Source organism: Mobula birostris, chromosome 20 (assembly GCF_030028105.1).
Source record: "Mobula birostris isolate sMobBir1 chromosome 20, sMobBir1.hap1, whole genome shotgun sequence".
In the NCBI taxonomy this organism is placed as follows: domain Eukaryota; kingdom Metazoa; phylum Chordata; class Chondrichthyes; order Myliobatiformes; family Myliobatidae; genus Mobula; species Mobula birostris.
This window is the reverse complement of record NC_092389.1, coordinates 66,729,051-66,747,693: the sequence shown is the minus strand read 5'-3', so window position 1 is coordinate 66,747,693 and position 18,643 is coordinate 66,729,051. Positions and strand designations below refer to the sequence as shown.

At 44.9% G+C, this 18,643-nt stretch overlaps 1 protein-coding gene across 1 annotated transcript; it reads left to right on the top strand.

The window, feature by feature from the left end:
• Positions 1 to 355: 355 nt before the first annotated feature.
• On the top strand, positions 356 to 14,384 carry LOC140185285 (zinc-binding protein A33-like). The gene is made up of 9 exons (XM_072238673.1): positions 356 to 766; positions 1,459 to 1,554; positions 1,971 to 2,204; positions 3,660 to 3,682; positions 3,770 to 3,888; positions 7,691 to 7,698; positions 12,666 to 12,750; positions 13,522 to 13,548; positions 13,810 to 14,384. The coding sequence occupies exons 1-9, from the start codon at positions 356 to 358 to the stop codon at positions 14,382 to 14,384; spliced, it is 1,578 nt and encodes a 525-aa protein (XP_072094774.1).
• The last annotated feature ends 4,259 nt before the right edge of the window (positions 14,385 to 18,643 follow it).

The following is an 18,643-nucleotide window of genomic DNA, read 5'->3' as shown; positions in this document are numbered from 1 at the left end:
TTTCTTCAAGACTTCACAAATCAAAATAATGCTTTCCACCCTGTTACGTGGAATGTCCAGTCCTGTGTTTTTTTTTCTCTCTGCAGTGGCTGCGAGCCCTATAACAACCCCTCCTCCTTTTGCAGCCGGGCCTGGGCTGTCCATGGCCGAGTTTTTTGTTCCGACCTGTTTAATGTGTTTCCGATCCCACCCTTGTGTGGAAAACACAACGATTTGTTCCCCACTGACACAGGCAGCGACATGATATTCATTCCCCGAGTCTGCAGCGCGTGTAGTGGATAATCGCGGTACTGCAGGGGATCAGCAGCTCCCCGAAAGTGAAAGCATTCTGAATCAGGAAGTGCCGGTAGTTAACATGGCTTCGAAAGCACCGGTCGAGAGTTTAACCGAGGAGGTAATCTGTCCCTTCTGTCTAGATTTCTTCACCTATCCGGTTATCCTGGAGTGTGGACACAACTTCTGTTGCTCTTGTATCACACGGTGTTGGGAAAGGGAGGAGAGAAACTCCTGCCCGGAATGTAGGTTGGTGTTTACTGACCGCACCCTCAGGGCCAATCGGCCCTTAGTAAATCTGGCAGAAAAATTTCGAAATCTTATCCCGAATCAGAAAGGGAAGGAAAGTAAACTTCACTGCGAGGAACATGAGGAAGAACTGAAGCTGTTTTGTGAAACGGACAAGACACTGATCTGTCTGATCTGTAGAGATGCGCAGAAACACAGAGAGCACCACTTCATGTCGATTAAAGAAGCTGTTAAAATCTACAAGGTAAAACTAACCCGGATTTTATATTCACCCCATCCTTCCTTGTCCTGTCCTACTTAGCACACGAGCCTCCGTCACTAACATATTATTCTCCGCAACTTTCGCCATCTCCATCAGGATTCTACCAGCAAGCACGGCTTTCCCTCCCACAGCCCATCCCACCCACTCCCCACAGCTCTCCGCTCTTTGTGGGAATCACTCTGTACGTAACTCCCTTATCCACTCGCTCCTCCCCACGGATCTACCTCCTGGCATTGACTCCTGAAAGCGGGGCAAGTGCTACACCTCCTCCCTCGTCACCATTCAGGACTCCAAACACCCCCAATTCCTCCCGTTTCTTCAATGTTCGATTGTCCTCTAGTATTAGATTCCTTCTTCTTCAGCTCTTTACCTGCTCCACATGTTCACCCTCAGCTCCTTAATTCATCACCCTCCCCCACGTCCCCCCTCACGTTGTCTCACCCGTCACCTGTCAGCTGGTTCTCATCCCCAATCTTTTTATTCCGGCTTCTTCCCCATTCCTTCCCAGTCCTAATGAAGAGTCTCATCCCGAAACACCGACTGTTTATTTCCCCTGCATAGATGCTGCCTGACTCACTGAGTTCCTCCAGCATTTTGTGAGCGAAAATCGGGTTTGATCACCTGTTTCTTTTCATCCATCTTCGTTTCTATTTCCTTCGCTCTCTGACTTCCAGGATCAGCTAAAATCTTCCTTAGACTCTCTCACAAAAAAGAAATCAGACTTCCAGAAAAAGGAACAGCAACAGAAAGAGAAGATTTCCGGAGTTCGGGTGAGGCTTCCTGCGCGGAATTTCTGATATTACTGTATAGTTTTGCTGCCTTTAATGCGGAATAGCAGAGTATCGCAGCTCCAGTGACCTGGGTTCGATCCTGGCCCCTGGTGCTGTCTGTGTGGAGTTTGCATGTTCTCCCTGTGACCACGACAGTTTCAGACACATGCCAAGGACACACTGGAAAAGTGGTTCATTACAATTAACCCCATGAAGGTGGGGGAGGGTGTATGTGAATCAGGTGGGAGTTAATGGGTCATTGAGAGAATAAGTTTCAGGAAAACGTGAGTGAATGGGGTTGACGGGAATGCTCTCAGAACTAGCATGGTCTTCAATGGACGGAATGGTCACCTTAATGTCATAAGGAAATACAACACAGCAATACAGTAAATTAATCTTCACCTTTCATTCGACAGAAACAGTCACACAGCGTTCAGACCCACATCACATCCCAGTTTGCTGAACTGCGCCAGATTATCACTGAGAAAGAGCAGAGCTTACTCAGGGATCTCAGAACAGAAGAGGCAAAGATTCTAAATCCAATGGAGAAAAATCTTCGAGAGATTCAAAAGAATATTAGGATTATTCAGGAGGAAATCTCAAAGATAAAGGAACAGATGGATCAAAAAGACAGTGTGATATTTCTCAAGGTGAGGGATTTTATTTCAATTTATTTCTGTCAAAGGACACTAAATGGAATATTTGAAGTAAACAGTGGCCATTTCTAACAAATCAGTTGCCGCTGCTGGCGACCTCGCACAGATTGTTACACTTGTATGTTGCACCTCCCGATCACTCCAATAATCATGTTCCAAAATGTCGAAGATATGTATTCGATCCTTCAATAGCAACATACAATCTTGAAGCGATGAAACTTAAGCGTAATTAATCATAAATTAAACTGCAACGAATTGGTCAACAAAAGGTATGCCATCCATCCGTCCACAGCTCAAAACAGCCCAGAACAAAGTACTAATACCTCACCTTTTCCTTTTACCACACCCCACTCACGTGACTAGTTACCATAATAACCATGTAACTCAGAATACAATGCAGAGAGAAAACAGATGCGTTGCTCCTACACACAACATTTACAAACGGCAGTAAACTGTCTCACCAGACAATTGATACAACTATTCAGTTCTACTATTGTCCCAAAACTGGACTTCCACAACTTCTGTACATCGCAGGACAGAATCCAATCTTCTCTGAAATGATTTACTCTGATTATAATGCAGAGCTGCTGATTGTGTCTTTGATTATCACATTAAATATTCTCTAAAGCTCACATTGACACACAGTTCCAGTCACAGACTGTGAGTGTGTCTGGTGCAGTGGGTGTGAGGGTCTCTCTGTCAATCACTGAGAGCAAAGAATGTGACCCACACATCAGATTTATCCGCTATATCCGGTTTCCGCCAGATTACGGAAACATTCACCGACTCTACATCTTCAGATAAGTTTCACATGGGATTACATCCCATTCTCCATCATAAACAAGCCATTCGGTCCATATTCTGCTATCAATTTCACTGCTTCACAAGCCTCCTCCCACCTACACACCACACCCAGCGACAGTGCTCTGATCTCCACGGTCCCTCATCTGTTTCTCTAGTTTACCCGTGACATTCAATCTCTGCTGTTCCGCTTCAACGACACCTGTGCCAGTGAGTTCCACATCCTCTTCACTAAATTTCTTATCGGATTTATTATCAAATCCATCACTGATTTGAGTTCGCCCATCTCATCATTCTAACGCTTCATCCAGATGAAAATGCATGACCTGTCCTGTCTTCCTTGCAAGTTTCATCCTCTCAGTAATGGCCCAGCTTTCAGAGAAATACCCTGTAATTTAACCCCTGGTTCTGCATTGTCTGTGTGTGTGAGTGAGTGACTGCAGGAGTGGGAATTTTCAACCCCTGGTTCTGTATTGTCTGTGTGCGTGAGTGACTGCAGGAGTGGGAATTTTCAACCCCTGGTTCTGTATTGTCTGTGTGTGTGAGTGACTGCAGGAGTGGGAATTTTCAACGCCTTGTAATGGTTTGGATGAAATTCAGGATGTCGAGAGTCTCAGTCTATTCAGATTTGTGTTTTATTTCTTTCAGGAGGAAGCTCGTCAGAACAGGAGGTAGGACATGCTCTTTACTGAAACCCTGTATGGATTTGTAAAATAGTTAAGAATAGCAGTTTATCACCATCAGTTTACTATTTACAGGATTAATGATGATGTCCCGGAATTGTCAGTGACAGATGAGGCCCTACCGGTGGAAAAATTTGATCACCTCTATTTGCTGAACACAATGCTGAGAGAAACACTTGATGCCATTAATCGAGGTAAAACTTACAAAGATTCATTTCTTCTTGTTTGTGAGATCAGAATTAAGTTCAATTTTGAGGCAAAGATTGCTGTAATATTGGGTTGAAGTGGAACTGAAGTCTATTCCACATCAACCGCACCGACTGGGGGGGGGGGCGTCACTCTCACATGGTCAGCTGGAGATGTCAGACCCCTGAACACACCAGCACAGGGCCACAATACAACCAATACACGGGACTGGCAGATGAACCACTGTTTCCCGTTCCCAGGCCACTGCACTAACATGTCAAGACATGAGTTTGAATCCTATCACAGGAGCTGGGAAATTAATGCTGACTTGATGATATTGTAGGGAATAAAAGCGGGCATCAGTGTGGTCACCGGGCATGTCAGAAAAATGCACAAGTCCTTCATGCGCTGTGAGTGCAGACTCTGATTGACGCAGGTCTTCCCCCTTCTGGATTGGCAACTCTCACTGTTGTTCGAGGGAAAAGTGGGGAGCGGTAGTGATTGGGGACTCAGTCGGGAACAGACAGGAGAATCTGTGGATGTGAACGGGACATCCGAATGGTATGTTGCCTCCTAGGTGCCAGAATCAGGGATGCCTCGGATCGTGTCTGCAGCATTTTAGAGAGTGAGAGAAAACAGCTGGATATGTTGGTATATTTTGGGACAAATGACATTGGAAGTAAAAACAAAGAGGTCCTGAAAATAGAATTTGGAGAGCTTGGTGGAAAGCTCAGAAGCAGTACCTTCAGGTTTATAATTTCTGGACTGCTGCCTGTGCGACGTGCTGGTGAGGGTAGGAGCAGGATAATTTGGCAGATTAAAGCATGCCAGAGAAGCTGGTGCAGGGGGCAGGGCTTCAGGTTTTTGGATCATTGGGATCTTTTCTGGTGGAGAAATGACCTGCTCAAAAGGGATGGGTTGCACCTGGACCCGAGGGAGAACAATATTCTCACAGAGAGGTTTGATAGAGCTGTTGGGGAGGGTTTAAACTAATTTGTTGGGGGGGGGTGGTTAGGAACGAGTGAAGGGGTAGGATTGATGGTAAAAATGCAAAGATAGTGTGCAGTCAGACTGTCAGATGGGGCAGCCAGATACGAGGACAAAACTGCAGCCAGCTGGGTGAGTATCAGTGCATTAGGGATGCAGAATGAAAAAGGATAGGAAATACAGTACCCAAAGCGTCATATCTCAATGCATGAAGTATAAAGAATAAGGTGGATGATCTTGTTGCATTATTACAGTTTGTCGGGTATGATATTGTGGCCATCACTGAATCATGACTGAAGGATGGTTGTAGTTGGGAGATGAATGTCCAACGTTACACGTTGCATCAGATGGTGAGGAAGGTAGGCAGAGGGGGTGACATGGCTCTCCTGGTAAATCAATAGAAAGATGTGACATAGGATTGGAAGATGTTGATTCCTTGTGGGTTGAGTTAAGGAAATTCAGAAGTGAAAATGACACTGATGACAGTCACATACAGGATCCCAACAGTAGCTGGATGTGGACCACAGATTACAACTGGAAATAGAGAAGGCCGATGAAACAGACAATGTTACGATAGTCATGGGAGAATTCAACAAGCAGGTCAATTGGGAAAATTAGATTGATAATGGATCTCAAGAGAGTGAATTTGTTGAATGCCATGTGATAACTTTTTAGTGCAGTTTGTCATTGAGCCAACTCGGGGAACAGCTCTACTGGATTGGGTGTTATGTATTGAACTGGAGATGATATCTTAGGAAAAAAACCTGAGGAGGCCGTGCTCACAACATGACTGAGTTCAACTTGAGATTTGATAAGGAAAAAAGTAAAGTCTGACGTTGTAGTATTCCAGAGGAGTAAAAGAAATTACAGTGGTCTGAAAGAGGAGTTGGCCAAAGTAAAATGGACGGAGATGTTGTCTGGGATGACAGCAGAGCAGAAATGATGTCAGATTCTGGGAAAATGAGGAAGGTGAAGGATAGATATATTCCAAAAATAAATAAATACTCAAATGGCAAAATAGTACAATTGTGGCTGATAAGGGAAGACAAGTTAATGTAAATGCCAAACAGTGGGCATACAACAAAGTGAAAATTAATAGGAAGACAGAGAATTGGGAGGCTTTTAAATACCTACTGAGAGGAACTGAAAAAAAATGAATGGGAGGGGAAAAATGAAATATGGAATTGAATTGAATTGAATTGACTTTATTACTTACATCCTTTCTATAAACGAGCAGGAAAAATCTTCTGTCTAAATGTGCAGTTTATAGTAATTGATGATAAATAATATGTTTAACATTCCAGTCAATATAACATAGAAATACAGTTGTCTCAGCACGAGTTAAGCAGTCTGATAGCCTGGTGGAAGAAGCTGTCTCCGGACCCTGTTGGTTCTGGCTTTTATGCTGCGGTACCAGTTCCTGTATGGTAGCAACTGGTACAGTTTGTTGTTGGGGTGACTTGGGTCTCCAATGATCCTTCAGGCCCTTTTTACACACCTGTCTTTATAAAACAAGTAAGCAAACAATATCAAGCAACACACATCAAAGTTGCTGGCGAACGCAGCAGGTCAAACAAACAAACAATATCAAATTGATTTTCAAGTATTGCGAAAAAATAAAATAGAGATGAGAGTGGATATAGGACCACTAGAAAATGAGGCTGGATATATAATAACAGGAGACAAAGAGATGACAGACGAACTAAATGAGTATTTTCATCAGTCTTCACTGTGGAAGACACTGGCACTGTGCCAGGTGTTGAAGCGTGCGAGGGAAGAGAAGTGAGTACAGTTACCGTTACAAGGGAGAAGGTGCTCAAAAAAGGACATAAGTCACTCAGACGAGATGAACTGCACCCTAGTGTTCTGAAAGAGGTAACGGTAGACATTGTGGAGGCATTTGAAATGATCTTTCAAAAATCATTGGACTCTGGTGTGGTGTCAGAGGACTGGAAATTACAAATGTCACCCAACTCTTAGTCATGAGGAAGGCAGCAGAAATGAAGTTATAGACCAGTTAGCCTCACCTCTGTGGGTGGGAAGACATTAGTGTCAATTAGGGTTGGTGGAGGGGCCGGTAGTGTTGAGAAAACAGGTAGGCTGCGGAAGGACTTGGATGAGGAAACTGGGCAAGAAAGTGGCAAATGATACACAATGCTGGGAAATTCATGGTCATGCACAATATGCAGATTATTTAAAATGGGGAGACAATTCAAAAATCTGAGATGCAGATGGGTGTGGGAGTGTTTCTGCAGAGCACCCTGAAGGTTAACTTGCAGGTAGAGTCAGTTGTGAGGAAGGTAAATGCAATGTTAGCATTCAGTTCAAGGAGTTTAACATACAGGAGCAGGGATGTGATGCTGAGGGTTTATAAGGCAATGGTGAGGCATTACCTTGAATATTGTGAACAGTTTTGGGCTCCTCATCTGAGAAAGGATGTGCTGGTATCGTAGAGGGCCCAGAGGAGGTTCACAAGGATGATTCCAGGAATGAAAGGGTTATCAGACTTGAAACGTTTGATAGCTCTGTGCCTGTACTCACTGGAATTTAGAAAGATGATGGGGGATCTCACTGAAACCCTTTAAATGTTGAAAGGCCAAGACAGAATAGATGTGGGAAGGATGTTTCCCATAGTGGGAGAGTCTGGGACAAGAGGGCACAGCCTCAAGATACAGGGGTGTCTTATTTAAAAACAGAGACGCAGATAAATTTCTTCAGCCAGAGGGTGGTGAATTTGCAGAACTTGTTACCACAGGCAGCCGTGGAGGCCAGGTTGTTGGGCATATTTAAGGCCGAACTTGACAGGTTCTAGATTGCACACAGTATCAGAGGTTGTGGCGAGAAGGCCGGGGAGTGGGGCTGAGGAGGAGAAGAAAAGGATCAGCCATGATTGAATGGTGGAGCAGTCACAGAGGGCCAAATGGCCAAATTCTGCTCCTATATCTTATGAGCTTATGGTTATCAGACCACAATATTGAAGCATTGTGAGAATGAGCCCAGACAACGCAACCAGCATTGACATCATTCAGGATTTCATCTCAGGAAAAGCACACACAGCATAACCAGACTGGCAAAACAGCCCGACACACACATACACAGGAAGGATTGGCAGATTGTAGTCAGAGACGCAGCAATGTACGTTGATATTTCCTTCAGTAATCTAGAAACTATTCTCTTCAGACACGGTAATTTATTTATTTAAACAACTCACACATGTCACACATTGGCAGCACACACCAGACATGTGATGACACCCTGTGACATACAAATATTTCAATGTGCACACTCTCCTTCAATGTGTACACACAAACACACTGATATTTACCACAAACAACACACACACACACACAGAGTAACACATATACACACATAATATCTGAGTGTGACACATGGTCAAAGAAATAGGCCCACGTTCCGACTTAGGAATGAAACCTGCCGTCCTTACCCAGTCTGTTCTGTGCACTGAGCTGCCCCCTGATGCGATGTCACATCAACAGTTCACAGACAGACTCCGGGGTGAGATTCCTCAGGAGGATGATCTGGGAGGGTTTGAATCCATGAACCACTTCATACATCTGCAAGACCAAGATGTCTTCTTGAGCATGTCCCCCTTGTGTGTGTTTGCCCCATATCGCTCTAACCACTTCCAATCTATGTACCTGTGTAAGTTAATCTTAAAATATTTTAATTTTACCTGTTTCTACAGCATCTGACAGCAAATTCCATCTGCCCATCTCCCTCTCTGTAAGAATGTTACCCCACAGATCCCTCATAAAAATTTTCCCTCTCACTTTCAATCTGAGCCCTCTGGTTCTGTACTCCCATTTCTCAGAAAAAGATTCACTTTATCTCAGCCCGTTGTGAATGTATTTACCTCGATAAGGGGTCAACAATCAACATCCTACACTACAGCTAAATAGCCCAAACTTATCCACTCTCCGCTTTTAATCCAAGCCCCCCAGTCCTGGTTACATCCTCCTGAAACTTCCTGTCCAGTGTAATGACATGCTACATGGGTTGACTCTGTGGTTAAAAGGCATACGGTGCATTGGCCTTCATCAATTGTGGGATTGAGTTTAAGAGCCGAGAGGTAACGTTGCATGTATATAAGACCCTGGTCAGCCCACTTGGAGTACTGTGCTCAATTCTGGTCACCTCACTACAACTACAGGAAGGACGTGGAAACCAATAGAAAGAGTGCAGAGGAGATTTACAAGGATGTTGCCTGTTTTTTTTTGGGGGGGGGGGTATGCCTTATGAGAATAGGTTGAGTGAACTCGGTCTTTTCTCCTTGGAACGACTGAGGATGAGAGGTGACCTGATAGAAGTGTACAAGATGATGAGAGGCATTGATCGTGTGGACAGTCAGAGGCTTTTTCCCAGGGCTGAAATGGCTAGCATGAGAGGGCATAGTTTGAAGGTGCTTGGAAGGAGATACAGAGATGTCGGAGGTATGTTTTTTATGCAGAGAATGGTGAGTGCGCGGAACGGGCTGCTGGTGGTGGTGCTGCAGGTGGAAACGATAGGGTCTTTTAAGAGACTCATGATTGGCTACATGGAGCTTATAAAAATATAGGGCCATGGGTAAAGCCTAGGTAGTTCTAAGGTAGGGACATGTTTAACACAGCTTTGTGGGCCGAAGGGCCTGTATTGTGTTCTATGTTTTCTGTGTTTCTATGTTTCACTATATTCGGGGAAGTGGACATGCAGACAATACCCGAACTGTGGTCTATCATTGATATCATAGACCTTGCTTAAGCTCATGTGGACAGTGTCGAATATGCTGATGAATACAGGACTGAAGGTGTTATATTTGATTGCTCCAGTATACGCAATAAGGTAGATGATGTTGTAGCACAGGTAGAGATTGGCAGGTATAACGTTGTTGGCATCACTAAGTTGTGGTAGAAAGGAGATCCTGGCTTGAAACTTAACATTCAAAGATACACCTTGTATTCAAAGGACAGGCAGGTAGGCAGAGGGGATGGGGAGGGCCTGTTGTAAAAAATGAAATAAAATCCTTAGAGAGAGGTGACATAGGATTGAAAGATGTTGAGTTATTGTGGGTAGAGTTAAGAAACTGCAAGGGTAAAAAGATCCTGATGGTAATTATGTACAGACCTCTAAATAGTAGCCAGGATCGAAATGGGATACAAATTACACTAGGAAATGGGAAAAAAAATGCAATGTGACAGTCGGAATGGGGGATTTCAACAAGGAGGTAGATTGGGAAAATCATGTTGGTGCTGCATCCCAAGAGAGGGAATTTGTAGAATGTCCCCAAGATGGATTTTTAGAACCGCTTGTGGTTGAGCCCAATGGAATAAAGGCAATTCTAGAGTGGGATTTGTATAGTGAACCAGATATGATTTGGGAGACTAAGGGAAAAGAATCTTTAGGAAGCAGTGATCATAAAATGATAGAATTCACCCTGGAGTTTGAGAGGGAGATAAAGTCAGATGTATTGGTATTAGAGTGGAGTAAAGTTAGTTACAGAGGCATGAGGGAAGAGCTGACCAAAGTAGATTGGGAGGGGACACCAGCAGGGATGATTGCAGAACAACAAAGACTGGAATTCCTGGGGGCAATTTGGATAGATAAATCCCAAAGACGGAGGAGTATTATCCACGGAGAATGAGGCAACCTTGTTTAACAAGGGAAGTCAAAGACAGCATAAAAGTGAAAGAGAGGGCATACAATAGAGCAAAAATTAGCAGGATGTTGAAGTATTGAGGAGATTTTGATAATCAACAGAAAGCAATTACAAAGCCCGAAGGAGAGAAAATGAGATATGAGGGAAAGCTTGCCTACAATACTCAAGAGGACACAAAACTGTAAAGAGTGAAAGAGAGGCAAGAGTGGATATTGGCCCCAAGAAAGTGACACTGGAGAGGAGACATGTGACAAAAGACATTGTCGAAGTACTTATTTAATATTTTGTGCCAGTCCTCACTGTGGAAGATACCAGCTGTATGTCAGAAATGTGAGAGTGTCTGGGGACAGAATTGAGTGTTGTTGATGTTACTGAGGAGAAAGTGCGTGGGAAGATTGACGGTCTGAAGGTAGCTGGACCAGATGGACTACACCCCAGTGTTCGGAAAGAATTAGATGAAGAGAATATGGGGGCATTAGTAATGATCTTTCAGGAATCACTAGATAATTGGATATTCAAGATGAATGGAAATTGCAAAGGTCACTTCACTCTTTATGACGGGAGAGCAGCTGAGGAAAGAAAATTACAGGTGAGTTAGTCTGGATGTGGTGTGCTTGGAAAGATGCTGGGAGTCCAGTATTAATGGAACTGCTTTTGGGTACATGGAGGCACATGATAAAATAGGGCAAAGACAGCGTGCCTTCACTGAAGGGGAAATCTTGCCCGACAAATCTGCTGGAATTCTTTGAGGAACACAAAGCCGAGATAGACAAAGAACGATTTGGATGACAGAATTGTTGCCTTTGTGGCCAAGTTTGCAGATGATATGAAGTTAGGTGAAGGGGAAGGTAGTGGTGCAGAAGCTCAGAGTCTGGGGAAGGACAGAGACAGATTCGAAAATGGACAAAGATGTGATAGATGGATTATCGAGTAGGGAAGTCGTGCATGCAATTTGGCAGGCGGAATAAAGGCATAGACGATTTTGTAAACAGTGAGAGAATTCAAAAATCAGAGGTGCAGAAGGGACTTGGGTGTCCTTGTGCAGGATTCCCTCATGGTTAATTGCAGTTTGAGTCAGTGTTAAGGTCAGCAAGCTCAACGTTAGCATTCATTTCGAGAGGATTCGAATAGGATGTCATTCTAAGGTTTTATAAGGCGTTGGTCAGACCACACTCGGAGTATTGTGAGCAATTTTGGGTCCCTTATATCGGAAAAGATGTGCTGACATTGGAAAGGGTCCAGGAGGTTCACAAGAATGATTTTGGAAATGAAAGAGTTAACATATGAGGAGTGTTTGATGGTTTTGGGCTGTACTCACGGGAGTTTGAAGAATGGCTGATTTATTATCCCTCTCAACTCTACTCTCCCCATAACATTTGACACCCTGACTAATCAAGAAGTTTACATATCAACTTCTGCTTTAAAAATCACACACGAGAAAATCTGCAGATGCTGGTAATCCAAGCAACACAGGTCCTGATGAAGGGCCTCGGCCACGATCTCACTGAAACCTACCCGGAGAGAGTGGACGTCGGAAGGATGTTTTCTATAGTGGGTGGGTCGAGAACAGAAGGCACAGCCTCCGACTAGAGGGTGTCCATTTAGAACAGAGGTGAGGAGGAATTCCTTTATCCACAGGATAGTGAATCTGCCACAGGGAATATATTTCATTGAGTATATTTAAGGTGAAGCCACACACACAAAATGCTGGAGGAACTCAGCAGGCCAGGAAGCATCTATGGAAAAGAGTGAACTGTTGATGGTTCAGGCTGAAATCCTGCATCAGGACCTGTGTTGTTTAAGGGTCCCTGCAAATTCTCCCCCTGTCCAAATGAGGGGCTGCAGGTGATGGGGTTGTGGGAAAGGGGACAAAGAGATCCTCATCTCCATTTTTGTCCCTCACCAGCTTCTCATAACGTTTACACACACAGTTCACCCACAGGCTTTCCACCCCTCCCCCACCTGGTTCTGGTTCAATCTGACGTTTATCTCTCCCCTGCTGGTTCCCATTATCACTCCCCTTACTGTCTCAAACCTTCACACTCCTCCACTCCACACTTCACACTCACAAATGAATGTTAACATTGAATGAAGGGCCTGTTCCTGTGCTGTACTGTTCTATGTTCTCTGTTCCCTGTTCAGAAGAATGAGACGAGATCTCAGGGAAACACAACATTCTTTCAGGAGTCAACAGGCAGGATACAGGGAGGATGTTTCCCCTGTCTGAGGAGTTAAAGGTCAGGGGTTGCTGTTTGTTTGGAATTCTCAGCACCCGTAGGGAGAGGGGGGTTTGGGGGTTCTTATCCATTCAGTTCACAGAGCCATCGCCGTACAGCATAGAAATGTGCACTTCGACCCATCACATCTGTGCTGACCTATTTACCCATCTACATTCATCGCATTGGCCAGCATTAGGTCAGTCTCCTTCTGTGCCTTGCCTATTGAAGTATCTGTCCAAGTGTCTCTTAAACACAGGGGACTGGAGGCCTGTGACCTGCAGAAGTCAGTGCTGGGGCCGGGGTTGTTTGTCATTCCTATTAATGATTTGGATGATAATGTCGGTGACATAGTTAGTAGGTTTGTTAATGGCACTAAAATTCATGGTACAATGGACAGAGAAGAGGGTTATCTCTGTTTACACCGGGGCCTTGATCAACTATAGAGATGGGTACAGGGAGAATGTTTTAAAATACATCCTGGCAGGGCCGTTGATAAGAAAAGGTGAAAAGAATAATGGGCAAATGGCAAGTTGGTCAGCACAAACGAGTTGGGCCGATGGGCCTCCGTGACCTCCAGTTTAAATCTATTCATCCACCCCTTTCCCATCTTAATCCACCCCTTTCCCGCAATCGTTTCTGCTGTCTATTTATTTCTGTTCTTGAGGGAAGATGTCGACCTGAACCGTAGACTGTCCATCTCTCTCCACACCTCCTGCCTGACCCGCTCGGTTCCTCCAGCATTTTGTGTCTGTTTGATCGGGAAATCTCTGCTCTCCGTCCAGCGGAAAACCCTTGGGGAGATATTATTTGTCCGTCCGCTTTCATGGGGTCAAACCACGGGAAAGGTTCGTGTCGGCCACCCGACCGCGCCTGAGGTCGAGAGGCGTTTCCCCCGATCCCCGGGGCCGCGCTGCCCGAGTCTCCCCCCGATCCCCGGGGCCGCGCTGCCCGAGTCTCCCCCCGATCCCCGGGGCCGCGCTGCCCGAGTCTCACCCCGATCCCCGGGGCCGCGCTGTCCGAGTCTCCCCCCGATCCCCGGGGACTCTCTAATTCTCTGCTTCTCCCCCCAGTCTCTGTCACCCTGGATGTGGAAACGGCGAATCCGCGACTCGAGGTGTCTGAGGATCGGAAGAGTGTGAGACGGACCGGGACCTGGAGGGATCTCCCTGACACCGGGAAGAGATTCACAGACTGGGAATGTGTGCTGGGATCGGAGGTATTCACATCGGGGAGACATTACTGGGAGGTGGAGGTGACGGTGAATCGGGCCTGGTGTCTGGGAGTCGCCGCAGAGTCTGTGGAGAGGGAGGGACGGGTCAGACTGAGTCCGGAGACCGGATTCTGGGTCATTAGGCGGGCTGGTGACGTGTTATATCGGGATTGTGACGTAGTCCAGTGGAATTGTGACGTGACCATTGTTCTGAACACCCGCGAGTCCAGTCTCCCCGCCGATCCCATCCCCGGGAGGGTAGGAGTTTATCTCAGTTACGAGTCCGGGACAGTTTCATTTTACAACGCGGAGACCAAGTCCCATCTCCACACCTTCACCGGGAATATATTCACGGAGAAACTTTATCCTTTCTTCCGGACTGGGGATGTAAACCAATGGCTGCGAATCTGCTCCGGTTCCGCTCCGGGTCTGTAAACGTGTCGGGTCCCGGGACCGGCGTCAGGAGTAAAGTCCCTGTAAAGATAAATGTGCGGAGAGTGAAATAAACACGAGATGAGATGATTATTTACCAGCACTTAAATTCAGAATCGGAACATCTCCCGCCAGCCACCACAGATTATGTTAGGTAACTGGCAGCAATGAATATCAATCGAGACAGGTTATATAAAAACAACCAAACATTTATTAAACACGGATGAACGATTAAAAAAAAAACAAACGAAAACTTTAACCGGAAGTTAACCGTTATGCAACCGTTCAACACATTGTTACTCGGCACTGGTTCTTAAAGCGTTAAATGCAAAAACAATTCTTAAAGCGGTAAAGTCAGATACAGTTCTTAAAATGGTAAATTCAAAAGTCCAACAGATTTATATGTTCAATTGGGAGAGACTTCTCTGGAGAAATATTTCTTCATAGACGCGACTTTCCTGCTGGTTCTGTGCAAGGGATTCACGATGCAGTAAATAAACAGTTTAAACAACTGATCTTAATTCCTTTTAGAGAGAGCAAACCTTTCCATGAACTATTTACTATTTTGGCAAGAGTTATCCCCAATGCAGGTCGCCACTCCTTCAACGAAGACTCAATAAGGTCGATCCTTTGTTAAACTGCCGAACGATACCGACTCCTCTAGATCCTTTGGTCCTGAACTTCGATAAAGTCTTCACTCTCCCGTACTACTGCTGTTGGAATAAGGTACATCAGCACATCTGGCAAAAATTTCCAGACCCGCGCTATTGTACCTCGCAACAGAACGCACAACCGTTTCAAAAATGAAACTGCGTCACAAACACATACACACAACAGAAACGGAGACACAACACAATGTACCTGGAAATCTAAAAACCAAAAACTAACTGCGTCATCTGGGATCTTCCCGTGGTGAACATGTCATCACGTGACCTCACATCAGCGAGAAAATTACATCAGGTGACCTCCAAAAGACCATTACATCATTCTCACAAAAAAAATCACAGATCTCCCTGAAACATGTAACACGATCCGTTAATTTTAATTCGTTCACCTCATCCAACAACGGAACAGAAACACCGCGGATTCAGCAGCAGCCGCGGGTGGCGGGTCCTGAGCTTTCCCCGGTCCTAAAGTCCACCCGCACTGAGACAGGTTAAATGGGACAGGTGGGGGTGGTGCTGACTGGGAGAGGGGGGTCAGGGTGAATCTCGGTAAGACCATAAGACACAGGAGCAGAATTAGGCCGTTCAGCTCTTTGCTCCGCCATTCCATCATGGCTGATCCTGGATCCCACTCAACCCCATACACCTGCCTTCTCACCATGTCCTTTGATGGATTGATAGATCAGGAAATGATCAACCTCCGCCTTACGTATACCCACAGACTTGGCCTCCATCGCAGTCTGTGATAGAGTATTCCACAGGGTCACTACTCTCTGGCTAAACATATTCCTCCTTACCTCTGTTCAAAAGGTCTCCCCCCAATGTTGAGACTGTGTCTTCTAGTCTGGATATCCCCACCACATGAAACAACCTCTCCACATCCACCCTATCTAGTCCTTTCAACACTCGGTAGGTTTCAATGAGACTCCCCTTTCCTTTCTGAGATATGAGACCCAAACCTTGACAAAACTCCAAGTACGGCCTAACTTGTGTCTTATAAAGGCTCAACTTTATCTCCTTGCTTAAATATTCTATTCCCCTTCAAAGAAAAGCCAGCATTGCATTTCCTTTCTTTACCAAAGACTCAAAATGCGAAATAACCTTCTGGAACTCTTGCAGGAGAACTTCTAAGCCCCCTGCACCTGTGAATTTTCTGTCTTTTTAAATAATTCTGAGCAATATTATTCCTTGGACCAAAATGCATGGTCATATATTTCCCAGCACTGTATTCAATCTGCCATGTTTTTAACACTTCTTCCAATTTGTCTAAGTCCTGCTGCAATAGCATTGCTTCCTCAGCACTACCTACCCTCCACCTATCTTTGCATCATCCACAAACTTTGCCACAAAGCTATCAATTACATTATCTAAATCTTTGACAAACAATGTGGCAGTCCCAACACTGACCCCTGAGGAACACCTCTAGTCACTGGCAGCCAACCTGAAAAAGCACTATTTATTCCCACTCGCTGCCTCCTGCCTGTCAGTCATTCCTCTGTCCATGGCAGTATCTTTCCTGTAATACGTACCATAGGATTTTATCGTGTTCAGCAGCCTCGTGTGTGATACCTTATCAAAGGCCTTCTGAAAATTCAAGTAAATGATATCTGCTGCCTTTCATTTGTCCATCCTCCTTTTCACTTCCTCAAGGACCTCTAAAGGTTTGTTAGGCCCGGTTTTCTTTCACAGAAATCATGCTGACATTGACTTATTTTATCATTAGTTTCCAAACACCTTGAAAACTCCTCCTCAAAAAAGGGACTACAATACTATCCCAAACACTGTGGTTCGGCTAACTGGCCTATAATTTCCTTTCTTTTGCCCTTCTCCCTTCTTAAATGTGCAATTTTCTATTTTCCAGTCCACCAGGACTCTGGAAAGATAGTGACGAATACATGCATTATCTCTTCAACATCCCTCAGGACTCTGCAGTCCATATGGACCAGATGACTTATCCACCTTAAGACCTTTGAGTTTGTCCAGCTCTTTTACCTTTGTAATAGCAAAGTCACTCAATCCTGCTGTGTCTTCCACAGTGAAGATTGATGCAAAGTATTCATTAAGTTCATCTGCCATTTCTTTGTCCCCCATCAGCATCATTTTCCAGTCGTCCAATGGCAACTCTCGTCTCCGTTTCACTCCTTATTTAACTGGGAAAAAAAACTCTGAGTGTCCAGCTTTATATTATTGGCTCTTTTGCCTCATATTTCATCTTTAACGTTCTTATTGCTTGTTAGTTGCCTTTTTTGGATTTTCAAAGAATCCAATAATCCAGCATCCCACTCACTTGCGCTACCTTATATGACATTTCCTCAGGTTTTAAGCAGTCCCTAACTTCCCTTGTCAGCCACGGGTGCCTACCCCTGCCACTTGAGAACTTCTTCTGTGAGACATGTCTATCCTGCACCTTGTGAGCTATTCCCAGATGCTTCAGCCACCTCTGCTCACCGTCCTCCCACCAGTATCCTCCTCCAATTCACCTCTCTCATGCCTCTGTATTTCCCTTTATTCCATTGTGAGACTGATACATGAGACTTAAGCTTCTCCCTATGAAATTGCAGTATGAATTCAATTATATTATGATCACTGCCTCTGACGGGTTCCTTTACTTTAAGCTCCTGAGTAAAGTCAGGGTTATTGTACAACACCCAATGAAGGATGACCTTTCCCCAAGTAGGCCCAAGCACAAGCTGCTCTGAAAAGCCGTCTCGTAGACATTCAACAAATTCCCTCTCTTGTGATCCGACACCAACCTGATTTTCCCAATCCCCTCGCATATTGAAATCCCTCAGTACAATTGTGACATTACCATTATTTCATGCCTTTTCCCACTAAATGCTGTGAATTAACTTAAAGTCACTCCAGAACTTAATAAAGTTTATATCTAAAAACTATCTGCACCCCAAAGATTGCACTGAGACGGCAATTGATTTTTCAACCTTTTATGCTTCACACTGAAATAGTATGTGTTCTTGAGGTTGAGGTTGGAGGAACACCTTATATTCCGTCGGGGTAGCCTCCAACCTGATGGCATGAACATTGACTTCTCAAACTTCCGCTAATGCCCCACCTCCCCCTCGTACCCCATTCGTTATTTATTTATATACACACATTCTTTTTCTCTCTCTCTCTCTCCTTTTTCTCCCTCTGTCCCTCTCATTATACCCCTTACCCATCCTCTGGGTTTCCCCCCCTCCCCCTTTTCCTTCTCCCTGGGCCTCCTGTCCCATGATCCTCTCATATCCCCTTTACCAATCACCTGTCCAGCTCTTGGCTCCATCCCTCCCCCTCCTGTCTTCTCCTATCATTTCGGATCTCCCCCTCCCCCTCCCACTTTCAAATCTCTTACTAGTTCTTCTTTCAGTTAGTCCTGATGAAGGGTCTCGGCCTTAAACGTCGACTGTACCTCTTCCTAGAGATGCTACCTGGCCTGCTGCGTTCACCAGCAACTTTTATGTGCGTCCATTATCCTACTTGTCTTTCCATAAGCCACTAATTCTTAACCCTTAGCTTCTGATTTGCTAAGTGGAAGGTCTATATCCACAGCTGAAGTTCTGACAGCTTCTTGACAGTCAGCCTGATCATTTCCCTCAACAG